This window comes from Neovison vison, chromosome 13 (genome assembly GCF_020171115.1).
Source record: "Neovison vison isolate M4711 chromosome 13, ASM_NN_V1, whole genome shotgun sequence".
Lineage (NCBI taxonomy): Eukaryota > Metazoa > Chordata > Mammalia > Carnivora > Mustelidae > Neogale > Neogale vison.
Window position 1 is genome coordinate 2,491,298 of NC_058103.1, and position 25,701 is coordinate 2,516,998.

Sequence of the window (25,701 nt, forward strand, 5' to 3'; positions counted from 1 at the left end):
AGAGGGAGCGGGTGAGGGAGAAGCAGGCTTCCTGCCAAGCAGAGAGCCTGATTAGGGGCTCGATCCCGGAACCCCGGGATCATGACCTGAGCCGAAGGCAGACGCTTAACAACTGAGCCACCCATCCTAACAAGTGTTGGTGAGGATGTGGAGAGCCCAGAATTCTCAAATACTGCTGTTGAGAATATAACATGGTATAATCTAATAAAAAAAAACAACTGGTAAACAGTGTAACAAATTTCTTTAAAACTTGAATATGAATCAGGTCATGATCTGAGGGTCCTGGGATGGAGCCCCGCGTCATTCTCCATGCTAGGCATGGAGCTGCTTAGGATTAGTGCTCTCCTCTCCCTCTGCCCCTCCCCCCGCTCTGCTCACTCTTTGACTAAAATGAATGAGTGAATAAATTTTTTTTTAAACTTGAACATGAATCTATTATGCAATCCAGCAATTCTATTCCAAAGTAATTACACAAGCAAAAAGAAAGCAGACAGCCATACAGACATGTACATGGGTGTTCAGAGCAGTTTGGTTTGTGGTAACCAAAATCTGGAAACAGGGCGCCTGGGTGGCTCAGTGGGTTAAGCCGCTGCCTTCGGCTCAGGTCATGATCTCAGGGTCCTTGGGATCGAGTCCCACATCGGGCTCTCTGCTCAGCAGGGAGCCTGCTTCCCTCTATCTCCCTCTCTGCCTGCCTCTCCGTCTGCTTGTGCTCTCTCTCTGTCAAATAAATAAATAAAATCTTTAAAAAAAAAATCTGGAAACAACCTTAATGTCTAGTAACAGGTAAATGGATGAAAAGCATTATGTATCTGTATAATGAAATATTACCGAGCAGTGACAAGGCGCGGGCCACTGATACACACGGCAACATGGATGGCTTTCAGAATCATTATGCTGGAAGGTAGAAGCCAGACCACGGAGTACATACTGCTTGATTCCCTCTATATAAAACTCTAGGGCACATAGGGTGCCTGGGTGGCTCAGTCGGTTAAGTGTCCGACTTGATTTTGGCTCAGGTCATGATCTCAGGGTCGTGACATCAAGCCCCTTACCAGGCTGGAGCCTGCTTAAGATTGTCTCTCCCTCTCCCTCTGCCCTTATCACCCTCTTCCCTTAAAAAAGAAAAAAAATCCTCTAGGAAATGTAAACTGACTAGTAGTAGCAGAAGGTAGACCGGCAGTTGCCTGTGTACCTGGGAACCAGGCACAAGGAGGTGATAGGGCCGGAGAGGCACAGACCTACAGGACACAAGCCAGCCACAGCATTCCCTTGTGACCCAGAACTTCGGGTACCCTCCCTGGAACTTCTTACCATTGTGGCAGCCCAGTGGCGCTTTCAAAATAGGTGTTTGTGTTTTATCTTGCCTCATAGGTGTTACGATCAGGAGCATAGTTCCGTGTGTCTTGGGGGCTGTACTGTGGGAAACAGCAGTTCCCATGGTGTTTTGCTTTGTAGCTCTTATGGGGAATGTGGTGGTTTTTCCCTTAGTGTTATCTGTGTCATCTGTTTCCTCCTGGTCTTTCCAGCCCTCATCGTTCTTGGCCACTTGCTTTGGGTATAAACATGGGTCAGACCTAACTTTGACTTTATATGGGTGAATTTTATTTATTTATTTATTCAAACAGAAGAGAGGAAGTTCTTTTTTTTTTTAAAGATTTTATTTGTCAGAGAGAGAGAGATCACAAGTAGGCAGAGAGGCAGTCAGAGAGAGTGAGAAGCAGGCTCCTTGCTGAGCAAGGAGCCCAATGTGGGACTCAATCCCAGGACCCTGGGATCATGACCTGAGCTAAAGGCAGCCGTTTAACCCACTGAGCACCCAGGCATCCCTGTGGGTGAAACTTAATCATAAGAGTAATTCACTTTATCAGAGAAAATAGCGTATCATAGTATTATTACAGGGGTTGGGGAGTATTTTGGATACTAATTAACTCCTGTTTGTGAGGCTTAATAATTGTTGGAATATGAAATGTTGCAGCTCCAGAATATAATGGAATGTTAGACTCAATTTTACTAAGTATTTTTTTGTGATACAAATAAGTCTCCATGTTTATAATCTATCTTGATATCATTATCAGGTGTTTTCTTTTGTTTGCTAAGTAAGCAAGTAAAAATGCTCTCCAAACCTGAACATTTCCAACTGTGGTGAGATATGCAAAAAGAGAAATGACTAAAGGATCTAGACTATTATGTGGGGATAAATAGATCTTATCCTAATTATTTTGTCAGAGTTTCACTTTTGACATGTTTGTCATTTTTGGAGTGACGTCATACTGAGAATCCAGTTGTACTTTAAAAAATCGGTTATACCAACAAATAAAAATTAAAAAATAAAACATTAGTTAAAGTTTTAAACAAATATCTAGTTAAATTACCAGAAAGGATCCTGGCTGATTGATGTAATTATTTTTTTACCATTTTAGTGTGAAATATACAGAGAATGTGTGAAATATGCACAGGTTAAAGAATTACTAAAAAAAACCCACTCAGATAACTACTACCGAGGCTTAAAATTTCTTTCTTTATTCTTTTTAAAATAATTCTATCCAATTTATTTTGGTTTTAGACCAAAGACATACAGGCACATTGTTCGGTCGTGGCTACTTGAAGACTGATTCACATTCCACAGTGAATGAAAGGGTGTTTTTAGAGATAGGTGGGTAAACAAATCACAGCACAGCATGAGAAGTGCAGGAAAGGTAGAACAAGTCACTGAAATAATTGGATTTGATCTGATTCACTTCCTGAGGTGGCTCTCAGGAGAGATTTCCGGGAGCTGGAGATCAGAGGCATCTGCTAGGACATGGGGAAGAGCGTGAAGTGCTGTGGGCAGCAGAGAGTGCAAAACACGTTGGTAACAGTGGAGGGCACATGTGGGGACGAGGAGGGCGCCTGGGCAGCTCAGTGGGTTGGGCCTCTGCCTCCCGCTGGGGTCATGATCTCAGGGTCCTGGGATCGAGCCCCGCATCGGGCTCTCTACTCAGCGGGGAGCCTGCTTCCTCCTCTCTCTCTCTGTCTGACTCTCTGCCTGCTTGTGATCTCTCTCTGTCAAATAGATAAATAAAATCTTAAAAAAAAAAAGACGTGGGGATGAGGAAGGTGGGGGTGACACTGAGCAGGGGCTAGAGCTGACCTGTACTGGTCAGGGGAGGGGCCGGATCCTCACTGCGCTGAGCCTGGTCTTACTCTTGCAGGGTCGTAAGCAAGGGAAAGGATGAGCTGCGTTTTAGAGAGAGCCTCTGGTGCTGGTGTGAGAGTTCCGGGTCCGGCCTGGGGCTGGGAGTGAGGCGGGATCGGGAGACCTGTGCGGTCACTGTGGAATGTATACTGGACAGTAGACTCACAACTGGAGTCCCAGAGAGAGACTGACTTCCAAAGGAAATAGCGGAAAAGAAGAATTTCAAGGTCATGGAGACACAAGCTCAAAAGGCTACGTCTGTAATACAATTTAGAAGAAAGGAGGTTTTAACCCACTGAGCCACCCAGGCACCCCACTAGAAGAAAGGAGGTTTTAATTCATTCTTTCTTGAAAAAAACATTATTAATTTGAGACACAGCATGAGCAGGGAGAAGGATCAGAAGGAGAGGGAGAGGGTGCCTGGGTGGCTCAGTGGGTTAAGCCTCTGCCTTTGGCTCAGGTCATGATCTGAGGGTCCTGGGATCGAGCCCCGCATCGGGCTCTCTGCTCAACGGGGAGCTTGCTTCACCCTCTCTCTCTGCCTGCCTCTCTGCCTACTTGTGATCTCGCTCTGTGTGTCAAATAAATAAATAAAATCTTTAAAAAAAAAAAAAAGGGTGAGGGGGAAGCAGACTCCCCACTGAGCAGGGAGCCTGACACAGGGCTCAGTCCCAGGACCCCGGGATCATGACCTGAGCCGAAGGCAGATGCCTAACAACTGAGCCACCCAGGTGCCCCTAAAAACAGCATTTTCATCCGATTCAGACTAATCAGCAGATGGCATCTGGTAGAACATTTGCCCTTTGAAACACTAGACAGCTGGTAGTGGGGGCAGCCCTCCGTGTGTGCTGCGGCTCGTTCTGAGAGCAGTGGGGGCCGGCGCACCTCATGGGAGGGGCCAGCACCTCCCGTGTGAGGGGACAGCGTCCACTACCAGCTGCACACCCGGGCTGAGTGCTGGCGCTGCTGCTCCTGCACCGCTGGGCTCGGGAGAGCCGCTCAACCGGCTGCCGGAGCTCAGCCCTCTCCTCTGGGGGCTGCGGAGCTTCCCCCGGAGGCGCCGTGTAAGCGGTCCGTAAAGTAGCCGCCAGCTCGGGGCAACGGGACGACGTGCGAGTGCGCGTTGCGTGCGGTTGTATCTCTAGAATTCGGAACTCATTAGGAAAGCGTTCTCTCACGTCTCTGGAAGTGATGTCAGAGCCTGAGGGTCAGAACAATTGTAGGGGAGATTATCTGTAGAGGATCAGGAAAAGCTTCGGGAAGCAGATGGCATTGCCACAGAGCCTGGAAGGACGGGTAGAGTTTAGGAAGGGGGGGAAAGGGCTTTGCAGCCAGAAGGAATAACGTGGGCAAAAAGAGGAAGGTGGGGACGCCTGGGTGGCTCAGTTGGTTAAGCAGCTGCCTTCGGCTCAGGTCATGATCCCAGTGTGCTGGGATCGAGTCCCACATCAGGCTCCTTGCTTGGCGGGGAGTCTGCTTCTCCCTCTGCCTGCCGCTCTGTCTGCCTGTGCTCGCTCGCTCTCTCCCTCTCTAACAAATAAATAAATAAAATTAAAAAAAAAATAGGAGGGTGGGAAGTGTCAGCTCTGGAGTGGAGAGGAAAGCTGGCTATGAGAGCTGTCAGGAGCACTGAGCAACGGCTTCTGTTTTCAGCCACGTAGGCTGAAGTCACCGGAGTCACTAGGCTCCTGGGGGAAATGTAGCCATTGATAACAGTAAGACGTTGAGGGAGGAAGCTGGGGTCGAAGGGAAGGGGGAGTTTGGTTTTATTTTATTTTTTATTTTTTTTAAGATTTTATTTATTTATTTGAGAGAGAGACAGTGAGAGAGAGCATGAGCAAGGAGAAGGTCAGAGGGAGAAGCAGACCCCGCATGGAGCTGGGAGCCCGATGTGGGACCCGATCCCAGGACTCCGGGATCATGACCCGAGCCGAAGGCAGTCGTCCAACCAACTGAGCCACCCAGGCGTCCCAAGGGAGTCTGGTTTTAGACATGCTGGGGAGAAGTGCTGGCTTGGCCTACAAATCAAAATGTGAATCTGACCCGGGGAATGGCGGCTCTGGGGCTCCTTTGAGAGAGAGCAGGGCTGGAGGGCTGGAGCCCTCCAAGGGTGCCTCTGTGGTCTCCGCGTCAGCTAGTGCAGAAAGGGGCAAAGAGGACAGACGGTTGAGCGCCAGCACGGCGTCTCATCCCGACTTGAAAGCTTGGGGAATTTTCTTTGCCCAAGTAATAGTACAGTGACATTCTTGTCGTTATAGCCAGGGTGAAGTTACTTAGTTGAGTATTAAAGTCAGCACATCAGGATTAGGGCTGACATCTGAGGTGACCCAGTAGCCGGTCGGTGTTTAATTGCTGACAAAATCCACTAGTCTTTCCTGTTGACTGACTGCCAAGGACTTTAGTTAGTCCTTGAGGATGAAAGCAGCATTTATGGTTAAAACCTCTACTGATTGCATTGTTAGCTTGCTCTCTGAAACAGAGTCCCATAAACGTAAACGTTCCCTGTCTCTGTAGGTGACAGTGCTGTTGGGAATAACAACTGAACTCCTGCAAGTAGCCAGTAACAGAATGAGAGACGGATCGAGTCTTCGTCAGACTTTACAGTAAATGGATGTGGCGGTTTTAAAAACATGTCTGCAGATTCTTTAAAATGCCTCTCTTCGGGGTGCCTGGGTGGCTCAGTCGATAAGTGTCTGTCTTCGGCTCAGGTCTTGATCCCAGGGTCCTGGGATCGAGCCCCACTTTGGGCTCCCTGCTCAAGCCCCAGGAGGCTGCTTCTCCCTCTCCCGTTCCCCCTGCTTGTGTTCACCTCTCTTGCTGTCTCTTTCTCTGTCAAATAAATAAACAAAATCTTTTTAAAAATAAAATAAAATGCCTCTCTTCCAAAGATGGAGTCTGATTCCACTCTTCTCACAGACATAGTGACTTGCTCCTAACAGAATTTGGAGGAAGTGATACTATGTAACTTCGGAGGCTAATTCATTAAAGATAGCTTCCCCCGGCACTCCCTCTTGGACTGTTTGCTTTGGGGGACATCAGCCCCATGTTGTGGGTGCACTCAAGCAAGCAGCTCTGTGAAGAGGTCTGCTTGGTAGCCATGTGAGTGTGCCGTCTTAGAGTCAGATTCTCCAACTCGTCAAGCCTTAAGCCCTAACATTCGGCTCAACCTCATGAGAAATCTTTTTTTTTTCTTTTTTTTTCAAGATTTCATTTATTTATTTGACAGAGAGATACACAGTGAGAGAGGGAGCACAAGCAAGGGGAGAGGGAGAAGGAGAAGCAGGCTTCCTATTGAGCAGGCAGCCTGATGTGGGGCTTGATCCCCAGACCCTGGGATCATGACCCGAGCCAAAGGCAGACGCTTAATGACTGAGCCACCCAGGCGCCCCGAGGGAGAGAATCTTAAGCAGGCTCTATGCCCAGCACAGAGCCTGATGCAGGGCTTGATCTCACAACCCAGAGATCATGACCCGAGCAGACAGCAAGAGTCGGATACTTAACCAAATGAGCCATCCAGGTGCCCCAGGATCATGAGAAATCTTAAGCCAGAACTGCCCAGCCAAGCTGCTCCTTGATCCTTTATCCACAGAAACTGTGAGCCATAATGAATATTTGTTGTGTTTTAAGCCCCTGAATTTAGACGTGATCTATTATCAGCAACAGAGAACTAATACATAGCCTTGGAATGAATAACGTGGGCTCTTGATTCCCAAATCGTTTTCACAGGTGTACAGTGTATGAGTTGAATAATGAAGACTTTCTTACATAAATAGTAAGCAACACATAGATACATTTGAAAACTAAAATGTCATGTAGTGGAGTGTGTTGTACTTGCCAAAGGAGGTGAAGAAGGCTTCAAGGCATGGGTGGCGGCGGTGAGGAATGTGAAGGCGTCCCTCTGTGGAATGGCTTCGAGATGTAAATTCTTCCTTTCACATAATTTTCTTCACCAGTTTTTCAACTTTGGGGGAGATTGCACTCAAACTGAGCTTAAAAATAAAGTTACAGGGGGCGCCTGGGTGGCTCAGTGGGTTAAGCCGCTGCCTTCGGCTCAGGTCATGATCCCAGGGTCCTGGGATAGAGCCCTGCATCCGGCTATCTGCTCAGCAGGGAACCTGCTTCCTCTCTCTCTCTGCCTGCCTCTCTGCCTGCTTGTCATCTCTCTCTGTCAAATAAATAAATAAAATAAAGTTACGGGAAGGAGGGAGGGAGGGAGCCAGGAGTTCCCTGCTACGTGGGAAGACCAAAGACTAGGTTGTAGGAAAAGCAAACAGAAGCCGTGTTTCGAAGACCTGTCTTACAGGCGTTTCGTCAGTGTGTAAGACGTGCGACTGGAATAGCTAGCAGCTTGGTTCTTTTTTTTTTTTTTTTTTTAAAGATTTTATTTATTTATTTGACAGAGATCACAAGTAGGCAGAGACGCAGGCAGAGAGAGAGGAAGGGAAGCAGGCTCCCCGCTGAGCAGAGAGCCCGATGTGGGACTCGATCCCAGGACCCTGAGATCATGACCTGAGCCGAAGGCAGCAGCTTAACCCACTGAGCCACCCAGGCGCCCCTGGCAGCTTGGTTCTTGAAAGATCTCTGAACCGTGTGCAGCTGCTGGGGCGAGTGGGTCAGGACCCCGTCATGAGACAGGTGGAAGGGAAAACCCAGTCACAGTATTTTCTCTAGCGACAAATGAGACGAGGCGGTCCGGGGCGAGTGAAGCACACCAGGCGGGTGATGTCAGTCAGAAGACGGCGCGGCGCACATCAGCCTCCGCCCAGCCTCGGGGATGCGGCGCGCCAGAATGTGAGGAAGGGCTCCCGGGCCTGTGTGCGAGGGAGAGGAGACCACGCTGCACACACAGGTAGAAATGACGTGAGGCGGCAAGCAACAGCATCACAGCTGGTAACGTCGTGTTTCTGAGTGACCAGACCAGAGAAGGCATAGAGTGGACGAGTCTCCTTTGGCCATTGCTTGGTACAGTCTCGTTTCCAAATCCTGTATGGTCTTTCTAGTTCCTAAGGACAAGAATTAAAATATTATTTTATATTAAATTGAGTGTTACAGTACAGGAAAGCATCATTAGGGTAGCACAAGCCAAATGAGAGAGCACTTCAGACCGACAGAGTTAACCCAGGAGCGCAGCGGACCCGAGGGCAGAGGAGACGGCCACCTTTGTCCCCTGGTACGTGCTCACAGCACAGCACTGGGGCTCGTCTGGGCAAGGCACGTCCTCTGCTCTGACGAGCGGCTGGGTTGAGTAAATTGGCTGTTTGCCTGAAACTGTAATGTCAAAATATCTCTTTAGAGGGCATTTAGTGTGGTTTTTTGTTTGCTTTGTTTTTGCGTTTAGTGTGTTTTTGAATGAAAATCATTTATACCAGAAAAATAAAAGTCTGGCAAAAGCATAATTTTTCAGGAACTGCTGTGTGAAGAGTCATTAACAGAAGGGACACTGTGCCAGGTGATTGAGTCCTTTTGTTTCCGTTAATAAAATCGCCGCCTCTGATAAGTTCTTTGCGTGTGTTAGAAAAAGACACCGGGCACCTGTTGGCAGACTGCATTGCTGGTGCGCGGGAAGACACGGCGACGTCTTCACGGTGTGACTGGCGTGGGGCGGGAGATGTGCATGTATCCTGTAATTGTCCGCAGTGGTTTGTTTGTTTTTAATGCCCGAGTTATTGTATCACCAGTTTCAAAATTCTATTTATAACATTACCTGAAGAGACAAAAGAATACCTTTGATTAAAGGCGTGTTACCTGTTGACTTGTGATCCAGAGATTTCAACCGTAATTATCAAGTGAGGCATAGTCTTTCTGAATATCTTAGTTGTGACAGCCTGTTTTTCAGGCATACGGTAGCTTCGGGAGCCATGGCTTAGTACAAATGAGATATTAGCCTGGGAAATAAGCCCCTTTTCCTTATCTACCTTTTTTTTTTTAAGGTTTTGTTTATTCATGAGAGACAGAGAAGGGGACGGCAGAGGGAGAAACTGACGCCCTCCAGAGCAGAGAGCATGACCTGAGCGGAAGGCAGACAGTTAACCGACTGAGCCACCCAGGCGCTTTCCTTATCTAGCTTCTGACTAGTCTTTTTTTTTTAAAAAGATTTTATTTATTTATTTGACAGACAGAGATCACAAGTAGGCAGAGAGGCAGGCAGAGAGAGAGGGGGAAGCAGGCTCCCCGCTGAGCAGAGAGCCCGATGCAGGGCTCGATCCCAGGACCCAGGAATCATGACCTGAGCTGAAGGCAGAGGCTTTAACCCACTGAGCCACCCAGGCGCCCCTAACTTCTGACTGGTCTTATTTATTGTTAGCTTATTTATTGAAAATCTGGTCACAGTATGTTTGGTGTTGATCACTTTTTTGGACATTAAATTATGGACATTTTTATGCTTTTTAAAATCACTTATCTAGGGGCGTCTGGGTGGCTCAGTGGGTTGGGCCTCCGCCTTTGGCTCAGGTCATGGTCTCAGGGTCCTGGGATCGAACCCCGTATCGGGCTCTCTGCTCAGCGGGGAGCCTGTTTCCCCCTCTCTCTCTGCCTGCCTCCCTGCCTACTTGCGATCTCTCTCTGTCAAATAAATGAATAAAATCTTTTAAAAAATAAATAAATAAAATAAAATAAAATCACTTATCTAGGGGTGCATGGGTGGCTCAGTCAGTTAAGCATCAGGCTCCCTGCTCACTGGGGAGTCTGTTTTTTTCTCTGCCTCTCCCCCTGCTTGTGCCCTTTCTCTCTCTCAAATAAATGAGTAAGATCTTTCTAAAAAATTAAAAAATAAAATTACTTATCTAAATGCCATTTATGGAACACTTTCTTTGCCAAGGGGTTTTTTTGTTTAAAAAGAGGATAATTAAAATGTAAACATTGATACCACCAAGTGTTGGGTAAAGATGTAGAGAACCTAGAACTTCCCATATGCCTGTAGGGTTAAAAATGGCAGGCTTCAGTTTGGAAAACAATGTGGCAGTTAATGTAAGTCAAACACAAAAGTACCACGCACCCCACCTGTTCTGCTTTCTTGACGCTGGTTACCCAAGAGAAGCGGGAGCACTTGTCCACATAGATACCGGCACATGAATACTCCAGACAGCTTTCTTCATCCCAGTCCAAAAGCGGAAATAACCCACATGTCCATTAACAGGTGAATGGACTGGCAGAGTGTGGTCTATCCAGACAGCAGGACCCTACCCAGCAGAAAAAGGAGCAAATTACTGATGCGCATAGCAACACGGATGATACCAGAAGCATCGTGGGGGCGAGAGAAGCCGGCCCACAGCAACACACTGCTCGGTCCGTTTGTGCGGAATTCCCCGGCAAACAGACGAGGCTGTCAGGACACAACGACAGGCCCACAGCTGTGCTTGCGGGGGCGCGGGGAGGGGTTGGTGGTGTGAGGCTTGCAGGGGACCAGCTGGTGACAAAACTCATGCAGCGGTGTACCTCACGCGGGTGCGTTTTATTGCCTGTGAGCTGCACCTCAGTAAAGCTGATAAGAAAGTGAACATGGGGGCGCCTGGATGGCTCAGTTAAGCATCCAACTCTTGATTCTGATTCAGGTCGTGATCTCAGGGTCTTGATTTGAGCCCTGTCGGCCTCTGTGCTGGGCATGGAATGTGTTCCAGATTCTCCTCCTCCCTCTCCCCTGCCCCCATAATAATAAGTAAAAGTAAACATTGGTTTCACTGTGTATTTGTTAAACTAGTTATTCGTCATTTCATTTTTTTACCTCTCAGTATGGATATTTTGGTTTTTTTTTTTTTTAAGCCCAATTTTGGGACAGAGAATACAGTATGGATATTTTTGAAGTTTTGTGTATGAAATGGACTAGAGTATGCTTATCAATTTTTTAAAGTTGCTAATATCTTAAATTTAAGACCATAAAAAATGAAACGTTTTTATTTATTTTTGCTTTTTTTTTTTTTTAAAGGTTATTTGAGGGGTGCCTGCCTGGCTCAGGCCTTAAGCATCCGCCTTTGGCTCAGGTCATGATCACAGGGTACTGGGGTCGGCCCTGTCAGGCTTCCTGCTCCGTAGGAGTCAGCTTCTCCCTCTCCCGCTCCCCCTGCTTATGTTCCCTCTCTCGCTGTGTCTCTCTCTGTCAAATAAATAAAATTTTTTAAAAGTCTTTATAAAAAAAAAAGATTATTTATTTGAGACAGGATGAGCAGGAGGAGGGCTGAGGGCCAGGGAGAGGGACTCCCCACTGAGCAGGGACCCGACCAGGGCTCAAGCCCAGGACCCCAAGATCATGACCTGAGCGGAAGGCAGACGCTTGACCGCCCAGGTGCCCCCGTGTTTGGGTACTTGGAGTGTTGTGAAATAACGCCTTTACTTGAAATTTTCGTGAAGTCGGGAATCATGTACAGAGGGCTTAGCTGCTCGCTTGGGTTCGTTGTCTTGGGAAGGGAGGTTTTAAGAGAATCCTTTTATCTGCAGCCCCGCGGTTCCCGCGAGGACTCGGCCAGTCGCCGCGGGGGGAGGCGCGCTGCCTGCGGCTGCTGCGAGCTCCGGCGGCGGCTCCGGCCAGGGCCCTTGCGCGCAGGGACGGGCACGAAGCTGTCGCGGCGCGCGTGTGAGTATAAGGGGGACTGGGCTCCGGTTCTGGCGCTCGAGGTCGATCTGAGGAGCGACCTGATGGCTGCCGTTGCGAGATCGTTTCTCCGTCGGGCAGGCTCCCGCGAGCAGCGAGAAGCCGCTCCACTTGCTTCTGACCTGAGCCCCCGCGGCCGGGACGGCGTCCAGCGTGGCGAGGGCCGCGCCTTGTCCTGGCCTGTGGGGCACGTGTGCCGGGTCCGGACGACGCCAGCTCCCGGGAGCCCGTCGCACGGCCCTGCCGCGGCTCGCGGGAAAGCGGGAAAGGCCGGGCGAGGCGGGGGCGCCGGCCGGCTCAGTGGGCGCGCGGGGCGCCGGCTCTTGGGGCTGGGCTGCGCCGGCTGCACAGCCTCGGAGGGCCGTGAGGGCGGGAGCGGCCGGTTTATGAATCCGGTCAGCAGACCGTGGTCATCGTCGGCGCTGGGGCCCTGGGCCGGGTGACTGGTGCCGGGTGCGCAGGACCCGCAGCGGGCCGGGCCAGGAGGAGCCCTGGGAGAAGCCTTCCGTCAGGTCCATACTGGTGGGGGCCCCGGGGCGGCTCAGCGGGTTGGGCCTCTGCCTTCACGTCCGGTCATGGCCCCGGGGTCCTGGGATCGAGTCCCGCGTGGGGCTCTCAGGGTGCTCGGCAGGGGGCCTGCTTCTCCCCCACCCCCGCCTGCTGCTCCGCTTACTTGTGATCTCTCTCCCAGTTAAATAAACGAATAATCTTTTTATTTTTATTTTTATTTTTTTAAAGATTTTATTTATTTGCCAGGAGAGAGTACACACAAGCAGGCAGAGAGGCAGGCAGAGGCAGTGAGAGAAGCAGGCTCCCTGCCGAGCAAGGAGCCCGTTGCGGAGCAAGGAGCCCGATTTGGGACTCGATCCCAGGACCCCGGGATCATGACCCGAGCAGAAGGCAGCAGCTTAACCAACAGCCACCCAGGCGTCCCCGAATAATCTTTTTTTTTTTAAATTTTTTAAAAGATTTTTATTTATTTATTTGATAGATCACAAGTAGGCAGAGAGGCAGGCAGAGAGAGGAGGAAACAGGCTCCCCGCTAAGCAGAGAGCCCGATGTGGGGCTCGATCCCAGGACCCTGAGATCATGACCTGAGCTGAATGCAGAGGCTTAAACCACTGAGCCACCCAGGCGCCCCCCCAAATAATCTTTTTAAAAAATATTTTGTGTAAAAGCATTGTAAGAGCAGTAAGTCTCTCAATTTATCATTTTGTGAGTAGATTGTGGAAGTTTGGAGACAGAAGCGGACAGGACTGGAGAAGCGATCGTGGGGCCGGGGCAGCAGAGGCCTTGGTGTTTCTCTGCTCTTGTTGGGGCGGGGGGGTGGGGCGGGGGTCGTTAGACCGGGAGGTGGGGGGCCACATGTGTTGGGGGCGATGGGAGTGCGGGGGAACACGGACGCTCTCCCCGGAGTGCGGAGCTGACGTGCAGTGCTGCGGGAGGGCCTGTACCCAGGCCGGGTAGCGACCCTGCGGACGGACGGACGGGCGCCAGCTGCCGCTGCCCGGGGCGTTCTCTGCGCCGCGTTGGTCGCGTTGGTCGGTCGTCCCGCGGGGCTGCCCCCAGGGAGCCCGCGCCACGCTTCTGCAGCTCGCGCAGGCGGCACGTCCTCTCTGGGACCTGGTGCGGGACGGGTCGGACTCCGTGAGCACAGGGAGCGCGGTCTGACTTCGTGCTCCGTGCGGCGAAGAGAAAGCAGCGGGGAATTTGGCCCCAGGTTTGAAGCCCAAGTGCGTCCGCGGCATGGAAACTCGCCAGGAGGCCCGAGTTGGCCGGGAGAGAGTCCACCGTGATCAGCCCCTGATAAAAGGATTGAATTTCCACTGAGGTTTTCGTTTTCTTAAATAACTGAAATGGAGCTTCTTTTTGTTTAATCTTCACATTGGACAGTTAAGGGAATATATGCTAACAGGTTATGTGTTGCATATTTGTTGACTTACAAGTTGACAGTGGCTGGTGGTTTTCTCACCCACTGGAAAGACAGGGAAGTCGCACAGGCCGGTGCTGGCTGGGGTAGCGTGTGTGTGGGAAGAGCGGAGCCGTCCAGAGACCCGCCCCTGGAGGACATGCGGGTTTGTGAAGCAGTCCTTATTTTTTATGTTAATTGTTACTGGAATTAAAATGAAATATAAAAGAAAAAACAAAGTTACACAGGGATGTTCACTTTGAAAGGATTCATTAAGCTGTACGATATGTAGTTTTCTGTATGTAGGATCTATTCAATACAATATTTTTAAATAACAGTGTATAGGGGCACCTGGGTGGCTCAGTGGGTTAAGCCTCTGCCTTCGGCTCAAGTCATGGTCTCAGGGTCTTGGGATCAAGCCCCAGGTCGGGCTCTCTGCTCCGCAGGGAAGCTGCTTCCCCCTCTCTCTCTGCCTGCGTCTCTGCCTACTGGTGATCTCTGTCTGTCAAATAAATAAATAAAATCTCTTCTAAAAAATTACAGTGTATATTAGCATATATGGAAGATATTCCTGAATTATTACAGCCGTTTAGTGTTGCCATAAACAACACAACATGAGCATTTGAATGTCTCTTTGTGATCTTTTCATTGTTACTATAAGCCACTGGCATAGGGAGGAGAGCCCAAAGACTCTTTGTTTAAGTTGTAAAATTATGAAATTAATGTAAATTGAAAGAGTTGGTGAATGGACATAGCTTTTCTTTTGTCAGAAATACTTCTAACAAGTAAAAGTTCTGGAGGTTTCTAAAAATACCTTCTGTTATAGTGATTAGAAAATCTAGTATGTGGAAATTAGCAACCTATTATTAGAGTTAAAACAAAGTTCAGGCATTCTGATGGTTCTGCCAGGCGTTGGTTTTTTTTGTTTTTTTGTTTTGTTTTGTTTTTTTGTAGAATAAACAAATTTCTCGTCAAATGGAACTCTCTGTATTTGGCAGTTTGCAGTGTCTGGTCTTGAAAAGGGGCGGGGGGTTCCAGTGGAGATTGTTGAACAAATGCTGATTCCATTTCTCAAGAACGTGCTTGAACATCTGAAAATACGGGGACGCCTGGAGTCAGCGGAACGGGGGTCACCAAAGACCGGAAGGTGAAAGCGTTCTGAGAGCACAGATGAACCTGGGAGCAGAGAGTGGCGTGGTCTGGGGACAGACTGGCGCCCCCTCGGTTAGCGCGGAATGGGCTGGGACTGCAGCTCTGCCCCCTCGCGCTTCTGTGCCCCATGCGGGTCCCTTCACCTTGCCCCATGATGCCGCACCCAGCGCAGGGCTCCTCCTGTCCCCACACGGACGTGTTTAAAACCGGGCCCTACGCTGTGTGTACCGCGGGGAGTTCCGTGCAGGTCGTGTGTGCGGTCCAGAGGCGCGTGCTGCCCTGTTGGTGGGGAACAAGGGCCCTGCGTCCTGCGCGGCCGCGCGGGGCCAACTTCTCTCTGCTTGTTCTCTCATCCCTGGCGTGGGCCTCCGGCAGTGCTTCCCTGAGTGTCCCTGTGAGGCTCACGACAGGCTCATTAATGGAGGCTACCTAGTCCGGTGTGTGACACAGGATGAGCGTGATAGAAACGCCTGGTGTTATGGCTTGTCATCATGAGCAGAGGACAGGGACATGCCGTCCGGTGCCATCAGTTGCCACTCCTCCAGATCTTACCTTTGTGTATTCATTTCACAGATACAGTTCTGTCAGTAACGGGTCAGTCCTTGGTTTAAGCCGTATATATGGCATTTTTAGTGAGGTATTTGTATTTTTAGAATGTTCCATATATTTCAGCTTCTCAAGACCAGGCTGTGGTGAAGAGGACATTAGTCCTCAGGAGTCACCTGCACTCTTTGTAGGTTGTGTTTCCTCAAAACATTTGACATCCCCATTTATTCAAATATATCCTTAAATAATCAGTCCAAAAAGAGGAAAAGAGGGCGCCTGGGTGGCTCAGTGGGTTAAGCCTCTGCCTTCGGTTCAGGTCATGATCTCGGGGTCCTGGGATCAAGCCCTGCATCGGGCTCTCTGCTCAGCAGGGAGCCTGCTTCCCCCTGTCTCTGTGCCTGCTTCTCTGCCTGTCAAATAAATAAATAAAATCTTTAAAAAAAAAAAAAAAAGTCCAGTGTAATTAACATACAGTGTTATGTTAGCTTCAAGTGTCTGATCTAGGGGTTCAGCAGTCCTGCCCGTGACCAGCGCTCATCAGAGTAACTGCGCTCTTCCTGCATCTCCTGTTTACCCCTCCCCTCTGGTCACCACCAGTTTGTTCTCTAGAGTTAAGAGTCTGTTTTGGGCTTGTCTCTTTTGTTCTTTGTTCTTTTGTTTTTTAAATTCCACATATGAGTGAAATCATATAATATTTGTCTTTCTCTGACTTATTTTACTTAGCATTATACTCTCTAAGTCCATCCGTGTTGTTGCAGATGGCAAAGTTTCATTCTTTTTTTACAGCTGAGTGCTATTCCATTATGTGTATACTACAGCTTTATGCGTTCCTCTATCAGTGGACATTTGGGCTGTTTCTGTATCTTGGCTGTTGTAAATAAAACTGCTTTAAACATAGGGGTCAATATATCTTTTTGAATTAGTGTTTTCACTTTCTCTGGGTGATTACACAGTAGTGAAATAGTATGTACGGACGGACGGATGGACGGACAGATCATATGGTAGTTCTATTTTTATTTTTTATTTATTTTCTTAGAAAGAGAGCATGAGATGGCCAGGGAGAGGCAGTGGCAGAGGGAGAATCTTTTTTGTTTGTTTGTTTGTTTGTTTGTTTGTTTTTGTTTTTGTGGTGGGCAGCAGAGCAAGGTTTATTGAGCGCTAGCAAAGTGACAGTATGAAGCTCCCAAGGAGGGAGAGGCCTAAGAGGGTTGCCCGAGAGGGAGACTCTTAAACAGGCTCCATATTTAGCCCAGAGTCTGATGCAAGGCTCAAGCTCACAATTTTGAGATCATGACCCGAGTGCAAGTCAAGAGTTGGGACACTAAACAGACTGAGCCATCCAGGTGCCCCAGTGGTGATTCTGTTTTTCAGTTTTTGAGGAAACTCCATACTCTTTTCCACAGTGGCTGTACCAGTTTGCGTTCCCACAGTTGGGTCCCTTTTTAATACAGTATCTGGCATATTTTTAAAAAGCTGCTATTTAATAAAAGCTGAACAAGCAAGAAAAGTTTTTCTGTACAATTAATTTGTATTATCCTAACTTCTAGAAGGAAAGCTGTTCTAAGATCCTGATGAGCATGTGTTCTGGCACCAGAGAAGAGCGGTTCTGCAGCTCTGCGGGTAAACCTCCGCTGCAGCCTGAGCGCGTTTTGTTCCCTGTAGGTTGGAAGCGCACGTGTAGAGCTCACCCTCTCCGAGCTCCAGGATATGGCGGCCAGGCAGCAGCAGCAAATTGAAAACCAGCAGCAAATGTTGGTTGCCAAGGTGAGTTATAAAAGCAGAGGTGGGAAATTTTCAGAAAGGGTGTTCTTTAATGGTTGTTTTTGATTGGAGTTCCTGCATTCATGGGTTCCACTTGTAAGTAGGACCATGTCATGGGAAGTACTGAAAATAATGTCTTTCTGTCTTTGTGATCTCTTCTGTAATGAGAACTGAATATTGTAGCTTCTTAAAGTTGGGAGGGCATCAGAGCAAGACCCTTCACACGCTTATTCAGACAACCTGGAATAGGAAACGGTTGACCTTCGTTCTCCAACTGGTGATGGAATTTGGGTGAAGACACGGGTCAGGGGCCCCTGAGAAAATGACAGTTGTTATCCAGGATTCCCCTCATGCACTCTGCATGGACTTTGTTTGGTTTATTATGATACCAAGCAGTTAATGCTTTTTTTATATACTGAGCTCTGCATTTGTCAGTGAAATGCTGTAACCAGATTTGAAATTTTTCTTGTCATGGACTAAAAAAATCAGATCTGTCACTCGTGCGTGCTGGAGAATATTCTTGTTGTAATGATCTCAAATGTTCTGAAACTGCTATGAAAAACTGCGACACCAAGAGGGTATGAAAACATTTCTGCCTGGGTTCATGTTGCTTTCTCAGAGATTGACCTGAAAGCCAAATGTTCTCACTTATCAGGTGGCCATATGTACTTCATTGTACTAGCCACTGTTTTGTGGGTATGTAACAGCATCAGTTGGGCGTGTTTTTAGAAGTTGTCTTACAAGGTTTTTTGGATTTACAAGAATTAAAGACAAGAGTTAAGTAAATTGGGAAGTATCTCATCCCATTAACAAGATTTCTAAGGTGAAATGTACATAGTATTACACAATTACAACATTTTCTAGTTTGCCTTTTTATTTCCTTTTCAAATATTGATCCAAGAGTATTACTAATAAAAAGATTCTTGGGTATTTTCAGCAGTGTGAATTACAAGTTAATGCTAGCACAAGTGTGTGTTTTACATATCAGGTACGTGTTTCCTGACTTAGAATCCTGTCACTCCTGCATCATCACATTTAGTGCCCTCCTTACTTAGGTGTGTTCTATGCATACGTGTAGGACCATGAGTATTTCATGTCGACTCTTACCCTCAAAGTGTGTCTTCACGTGAATCTGGAAAGACTATTGAAGAGTACTACACAACTCTTATTTTAGGACTGTCCTGTCCTTATTTGACTGTAGAGTGCTCCATGAGTTTTGAAGAAACTATCTCTAAAGAAAACAGGCATTTCTTAACTGTCCATTGTTAATTCAGCAAATCAGAGGGTTATTTCCTTACCGATCACCTTGTCTGTTTTCGATACAAGACTCTATGCTGGTCAGTGCCCATTTCCTTTCAGAGGTAACTAAAGGACCTTGGGAAGCTGCTTTCTGGCAGCAGGAAACGTTAACCTGACAGCAGGAATCGAGGGCTGGACAGGGCTTCCCACCCAGGAAGGAGAGGAAGTCGTGTGAGCGCAGGGGACACGCAGGCTTGACGTTCTCCTGCTGGGAGATGTTCTGAGGAGGCGTTGAGTTAGCTGAGCGGTGTAGGTCAGCGTGCATGGTCAACGGCACCTGGAAACATCTTCACACACTCACCACCGCTCACCGATGTGTGCCCAGCAATGTCGGTTCTGTGTGGGCTGGTGTTTGCAAGGTGGCGAAGGCATTTCTCTCATGTTCATTGGGATGGGTCCGGTGGGAGCCGCACACACCTTTCTCCCGTGCGACGGTGATCATGACCAGTTCTCGCAGTTCCCTGTTTCCTCTCTTGCTAGGAGCAGCGTTTACATTTCCTAAAGCAGCAGGAACGCCGCCAGCAGCGGTCTATTTCTGAGAACGAGAAGCTTCAGAAATTGAAAGAACGAGTCGAGGCCCAGGAAAATAAGCTGAAGAAAATTCGTGCCATGAGAGGACAAGTAGACTACAGCAAAATCATGAACGGCAATCTGTGTACGCGCGGCCTTGCTCAGCACCCACACTCGGGCACGGATGAAATGAAAGAGTCCAGCTCCGGACACTTTCACACAGACCTGTGTCCGATCTTGCTATAGGAAGTGCCCCAAAGCTTTGCTCTGTTACCTGCATCTAAAAGGACGGGGTCAGTTAGGTTAAATGATCTGGGAAGGTCCTTGGTAACATTTGTCATTTATTAGCTGCCCTCTGGACTAGGGCTGCAGGGCCACAAGAGTGCGTGCATTATGAAGGTCTGTTGTAATTGAACAGCTTAACCTTCATCTGGGTAGTAAGATAAACCATACAGATGCTCACTTTTTTTCCTGAGCGTATAGATTTTTTGTTGTTTTCTCAATTCAGTTAGTGCCTACTTTGTGTTATGTCGACAGGCAAGACAGACTTGGATTCCTGCCCTTAGGAAGCCTTTTCTTTGCTCTGAGGGTGCCCTGAGATTCCTAAGTGGCCTGGCCAGGCTAGCCCTGGACTGGTCGTCAGTGGACATGGAGTCGGCCAAGTGGGCAGTCACATCGTGCTCCAGAGGCGTGTTGAAAAGTGTGTTGGATTTTGCATATCACAGTTCTCCCCCCAAGGTCTGGCCATAGATGATGGTAGAGCTGAGTCGAATGTATAGAAATGAAGACAAAATCCCAGAGCCAAAATGACAGAATGAAACGAAAACAAAGTGTATCAACTAAATGATGTTTTTTATTCTTTATTGCTGGAAAATTGCAGCTGCTGAGATAGAAAGGTTCAGCGCCATGTTCCAGGAGAAGAAGCAGGAAGTGCAGACTGCGATTTTACGAGTTGATCAGCTCAGTCAGCAGCTGGAAGATTTAAAGAGAGGCAAGCTGAGCGGGCTCCCGGCGTACAGCGGCAAGCTGGCGGGACCGGCGGCGGCGGAGCTGAAGAGACTGTGCCAGGAGCTCCAGGTGGGTCTGGGGAGCGGTGACGCCAAACATCTCTCGGGCTTTCTTCCCAGTGTGGGCGGAAGCCTCAGAAACTGAAAACAAGCGAAGGGATCCTAGGGTTATAGTAGGCACAAACTGTACTCAGTACAAGGAGTTCTTAAAACCGCTTTGAGAACTAATCCACGTGGCATACGGTTCGTCCGTATGCCGGGTGCTCCTGAAGCGGGCTTTAGTGTCTTCACTGGAGCTCTGCATCCACCACCACGATCAGCTTTAGAACATCTTCATCATCCCCAAAAGAAGCCACGTGCCTCTTTGCCGTCACCACACTACCCCTACCCCCTAAGCAACCGTGAATCTTTCTGTCTCTCTGGATTTGCCTGTTCTGGAGATTTCATGTGAGGAGACCATGCAGTATGTCATTTTTTGTGACAGGCATCTTTCACCTAGCCATGTTTTCAGTACAGAGATTCAATACAGAACTTAATTGGCATTGTAATGAACTAGGGGAAAAATGAAGCTTTAGATGATATTCAGGGTTTCCCCGTACTCTGTGTTTTGGTGAGATAGCTGTCTCTGTCCCGCCCAGCTGGCGCTGCTCTGACAGACCTCACAGCCCAGGGGACTGAAGCACAGACGTTGATTTTTCACAGCCGCAGGGGCTGGGAGTCCCAAGGTTGGGTTCCCGGTGAGTCTGCTTCCTGGCTTCTTGCTGTGTGCCCACAGCGTCGTTTCTCTCCTCCTTCTTACAAGGGCGCTAATCCCATCACGGGCCGCCGCCCTCAGGACCTCACCTCGGCCCAACCACCCCCAAAGGCCCCACCTCCCATGCGATCACCTGAAATGTTAGAGCAACGCACGAATTTTAGGGAGGACACAAGCATTCAGAAGCCAGAAACAAGTTTTGCGGTTATATTAGCACTTGCCAGAGAAGTTACTGTATCACTTTATGAAATGAAAATAATATAATTACAGGGCGCCTGGGTGGCTCAGTGGGTTAAAGCCTTTGCCTTTGGCTCGGGTCATGATCCCAGGATGCTGGGATCGAGCCCCGCATCGGGCTCTCTGCTCAGCGGGGAGCCTGCTTCCTCCTCTCTCTGCCTGCCTCTCTGCCTACTTGTCTGTCAAATAAATAAAATCTTAAAATATATATATATGTATATATATATATAACACTACAAAGAGTAAAATTGCTTTTGTTGCTGTTAAGTTCTCTAACATAGATGCAGAGAAATAAAATACAGGAACTTAAGACTTGTTTTATGTTTTAAGCAATTGTTAAAAGTGCAGTTTTTAAGGATATCTTGAGTGATGGGTGTGGTGAATTTACTCATATGTGTCCATTTGCCAGGCTTTCTGACTGTGACTTGGACCTCACGGTGCACTGCCTCCAGTCCGGTGCATACACGCCAATGTGTGTTCTAGCACACATGTGCACCTGGGAGAGCTTCACAAGCCTTAACCTTGTGTGTACAGTGCATGCTGATGCCTTCTGTGGTTCTTCTTTTTTTTAATTTTTATTTATTTATTTTTAAAGATTTTATTTACTTATTTGACAGAGAGATCACAAGTAGGGATAGAGGCAGGCAGAGAGAGAGGGGGAAGCACACTCCCCGCGGAGCAGAGAACCCGATGTGGGACTCGATCCCAAGACCCTGAGATCATGACACGAGCCAAAGGCAGAGGCTTAACCCACTGGGCCCCCCAGGAGCCCCTGTGCTTCATTTTTAAGTGCTGGCTGCGGCCCGCTAGAATGATAGCCATGCATCCCAGTGGACAAGCAAGGTTGTCCTTCCTGAATTTCCTGCTGCCTCCGCCTAAGGCGCTCATTCAGTGGACTGTATGCAATGGGGTGCACACCTGTGCTTGGGTCCCTAGAGAATGTGCCCGGGGCGGGGGTGGGGGGTGTCCGTGACACACCATTCCCAGGGTCTCCTGTTGCTCCAGGGAACGAGTTGCTCCAGGTGCTGCCAAGAACGTGTGTGTTTCCAGAGACAGAAGAGCTCTGTCCCGGCCCCATCTGTGCGGTACCTGTAGGCTGCTCAGCGCGTGGGCGACGGCGTACACACATGCATAAATACACATAAGTGTCTGATGTTGCTGTCTCTTCTTTCCTTTTCTTTTGCTTTCTCTGGGAATAAGCATATGACTGTTTATTTTATTTTATTTATTTATTTTTTTTAAGATTTTATTTTATTTATTTGAGAGAGAGAGACAGTGAGAGAGAGCACGAGCGAGAAGGTCAGAGAGCGAAGCAGACTCCCCATGGAGCTGGGAGCCCGATGTGGGACTCGATCCCGGGACTCCAGGATCACGCCCTGAGCCGGAGGCAGTCGCCCAACCAACTGAGCCACCCAGGCGTCCCGCATATGACTGTTTAATACAAGTCATAAAAGTTGTATTTTGTAATTTGCAGATTCGTAACCAGCTTAACCAGGAACAGACTTCGAAGCTCCAGCAGCAGAAGGAGCTCTTGAACAAACGCAACATGGAGGTGGCCGTGATGGACAAGCGGATCAGTGAGCTGCGTGAGCGTCTGTATGGGAAGAAAATTCAGGCATGTGAGAGAGAAAATACTTGTGTGAGGTGAACTCGGAGTGGTTCGCTGTGCAGGGGCACGTCTTCACTGGGATGGCATTTTGCGGCCCCCGTTTGCCCCAGCTGATGAAACATACATAAGAATGACAGCAGCTAAAGGCTCTCCTTCCAAAGCCGCGTTTGTTTCCTGGTGGGTGGAATCCCAGCTGCCGCTGTCTGCAGCCACAGCTGGTGTTCCCCGGCCCCCCGCCCCTGCCCTGTGCAGTTCTGTCCCCTCCATGGAGGGGTTGTGGCTCTGGCATCGCAGCCCCGGCTTGTCCCACTCTGCCACTGTGTGCTGTGCCATGTGGGCACACCCCCTGACCTGTGCAGACACGTGTCCTTCCTGTAAACTCGTATGTCCTGCCTGCCCCAGCAGTCATCATGTGGGATGTTAGAATAACCCTGTGGGAGGGCTTTGTAAACCTCCAAGCAAAGTGCTGTGTAAAGGATTAGTGCTTGTTTTGTTAAATTGAAATTCAGTTAAATAACATGTATTTGTTTCAGGGGTATAGGTCAGTGATTCATCAGTCTTATGTAACACCCAGTACTCATAATAACACCTGCCCTCCCCAGTGTCCATCACCCAGTTACCTCATCCCTCTGCCCCTCTCCCCTCCAGCAGCCCTCCGTCTGCTAAGCTAAATACATCAATCAGAGAAAGATAGTCATCATAGGATCTCAGTGATATGTGGAATTTAAGAAAAAAGGAGGCAGAGGATCATAGGGGAAGAGAGAAAAAAATGAAAGAAGATGAAACCAGAGAGGGAAACAAACCATAAGACACCCCCCCCTTTTTTTTTTTAAGATTTTGTTGATATGACAGACGGAGACACAGTGAGAGAGGGAGCACAAGCAGGGAGAGTGGGAGAGGGAGAAGCAGGCCTCCCTCGGAGCAGGGAGCCTGATGTGGGGCTCGATCCCAGGAGCCCGGGATCATGACCTGAGCCAAAGCAGCCACTTACACTGAGCCACCCAGGTGCCCCCATAAGACTCTTTTGATCATAGGAAACAAACTGAGGGCTAGTGTTTTTTAAAAACCTTTATGTGGTATTTCAAAGGTAATAAATACTCTGAAAAATTAAGACAGTACAGAAATACTTGAAGGAAAATATGAAAGTCCCTTCTACCCTACTCTCATTCTTCAAGGATGATAGTTTTAAGGATTCTAGTCTTTTGCTCGATACAGACAAGGTAATTTTTCATTGAAAATGGAATTGTAGGAATGATATCATTCACACTGTTCTCCTTCTCTTCTGTTTTAACTGCGACATGGGTATCTTCCCAGCCGTAACCTCGCTGCTTTTGCAGCTTCAGTAGAACACACGTGTCCCAAGGCCTGCGGCCCCTTTCCCCAACCCCCTTACCGGGCCGGGTGCCCCCACGTCCTACCATCACTGTCGGCACTAGAGCGAGCACGAGCACCCCGAGAGCGTGTGGGAGAAGGGACCCCTGTGCGCCAGGTCTGGCCGGACGTAGCACCTGGCCTGCCTTCCACGGGCGGCATCAGGATCGGAAGGGGCGGGCTGTCAGCCGGGGCATTGCTCGCCACCCACGCTGCATAACCGGTGCTTTCGCAGGGCGACAGGTGGCCTCTTGTCAGTCGCTGCGGCACTGAGCAGCTCTCGGGAAGCGAATGTGGGCTCTGGAGCTTAGCCAGGGGCAGGGGCCTGGTGGGGGGCTGGTTAGGAGGTGCCGGAGGAGGGCACTTGCCCCTTGTTCGAGTGTCCTGTTCAGTGGTGACAGGCGAAAGCTCTTCTCTGAAGTCAGTCTGATCGGGTTTTTAACCAGAGGGTCAGCGGGTCACGCGGGTAACTCTGTTCTCCAAATAACGGTTTTCCTTTCTGTCTCGGTGAGCAGAACGAGGCCGTGGGGGGGAAGTGTGTGTGCTGTCCACGCCCGGCACTCTTCGCTGCGCACTCTGGCAGTCGGGGCTCTGGGGAAACGGAACAAGGGGGCAGGGGGAGAGGGCCCGGTGGGTGCGGAGAGGGAGTCGGAGTGATGGGCTCACAGAGGGCGCACCCTTGCTATCCGCAGCCTGGACACGTGGGACCACACGTGCCACTGCTCCCATTGGCGGGCCACCTGCAGGCCCGGTGCCCTCCTTGTCCCAGCACCTCAGTCTTTGTCTCCCAAGGCCCTTCACCGAAGGCCTACGTTATGGAGAGTGATCGCTTCCCTCGGAGTCTGTCGCTGTAAATGTCTCAGCTAAGCATATCCTCACAGCAACCTCCAGACACGTTTGCCCAAACCTCTGGGTATCGTGGCCTCAGCAAGCTGACACATAGTTGAGCGTCACAGACGGCTGGGTACACGTTCCTTCTTGCCTCCCAGGGGACTCTGCGAGTGATCCTCGTGAAGAAGGCGGTGCCGCAGCATACATGCATCTCTACCTGAAGTCCCTAGGCACCTTTGGGCAGTTGGGAAAGTCCTGGACCCTCTCCCCAAAATGACGCATGCTCACATATGCAGAATTTTGCAGTCATAAGAGGTTATGGATCTCTCATCCAAATAGGATCCCCTATTTGGGGGCCCCTGAGGTGTCAGTGACTCTCCGGGTCAGTCCCTGTTACGGACCCTCATGTTGTCAGCATCACGTGATCACTGTTGTTGGCTGTAGCGCCATGTCCTTGCTGAGAATGGCAGAATTGTCTTCGGGGCTGGCCAAAGCCTTGCCTGGTGCCAGGCCCGGTCATTGTGCCCAGCATGGCTTGTTCAGTCCTTACAAGAAGCTGTATCTCGACTTTACAGACAGGGGCACAGAGGGTTAGAGAGGCGAAGTCATTGCGCTGGCCCAGGGCAGCACAGTGAGTGGCAAAGCAGGATTTGAAGGCAGCTCAGAGCCCAGGCTGTGACCGACGCCTCTGCCCACCTAGGGGACAGAGAGTATCTCCCAGTAGAGAGGGCTCCGTGGAGATGTCCTGGGAAGCCGTGCTGTCCTGCCGTCAGCTGCTGTCTGCCCTAGCTCACAGACGGTGGGGGGCTCAGAGAGGTTCACTCATATGGGACTGGGGGGGGGTGGCCTCCTTTCAGCACTTGGCCGTTCTAGATACCGGTGGCTCAGATGACGGGGCTTCCTCAGTTGGGCACATGATTTAGTGAATGGTTCACATGAGAGCAGACTGTCCC

General features: G+C 49.3%; 1 protein-coding gene across 7 annotated transcripts in view; it reads left to right on the forward strand.

Moving 5' to 3' along the window:
* The window catches only part of PPP1R13B (protein phosphatase 1 regulatory subunit 13B), a 90,426-nt gene that overhangs the window by 53,563 nt on the left and 11,162 nt on the right, over positions 1-25,701 (forward strand). For all 7 annotated transcript variants that reach the window (XM_044229888.1, XM_044229889.1, XM_044229886.1 and 4 more), the window contains exons 5-8: positions 17,032-17,133; positions 18,910-19,084; positions 19,820-20,016; positions 22,412-22,552. In XM_044229888.1, coding sequence (XP_044085823.1) covers positions 17,032-17,133; positions 18,910-19,084; positions 19,820-20,016; positions 22,412-22,552 — 615 coding nt within the window. The remainder of the gene's footprint in view (positions 1-17,031; positions 17,134-18,909; positions 19,085-19,819; positions 20,017-22,411; positions 22,553-25,701) is intronic.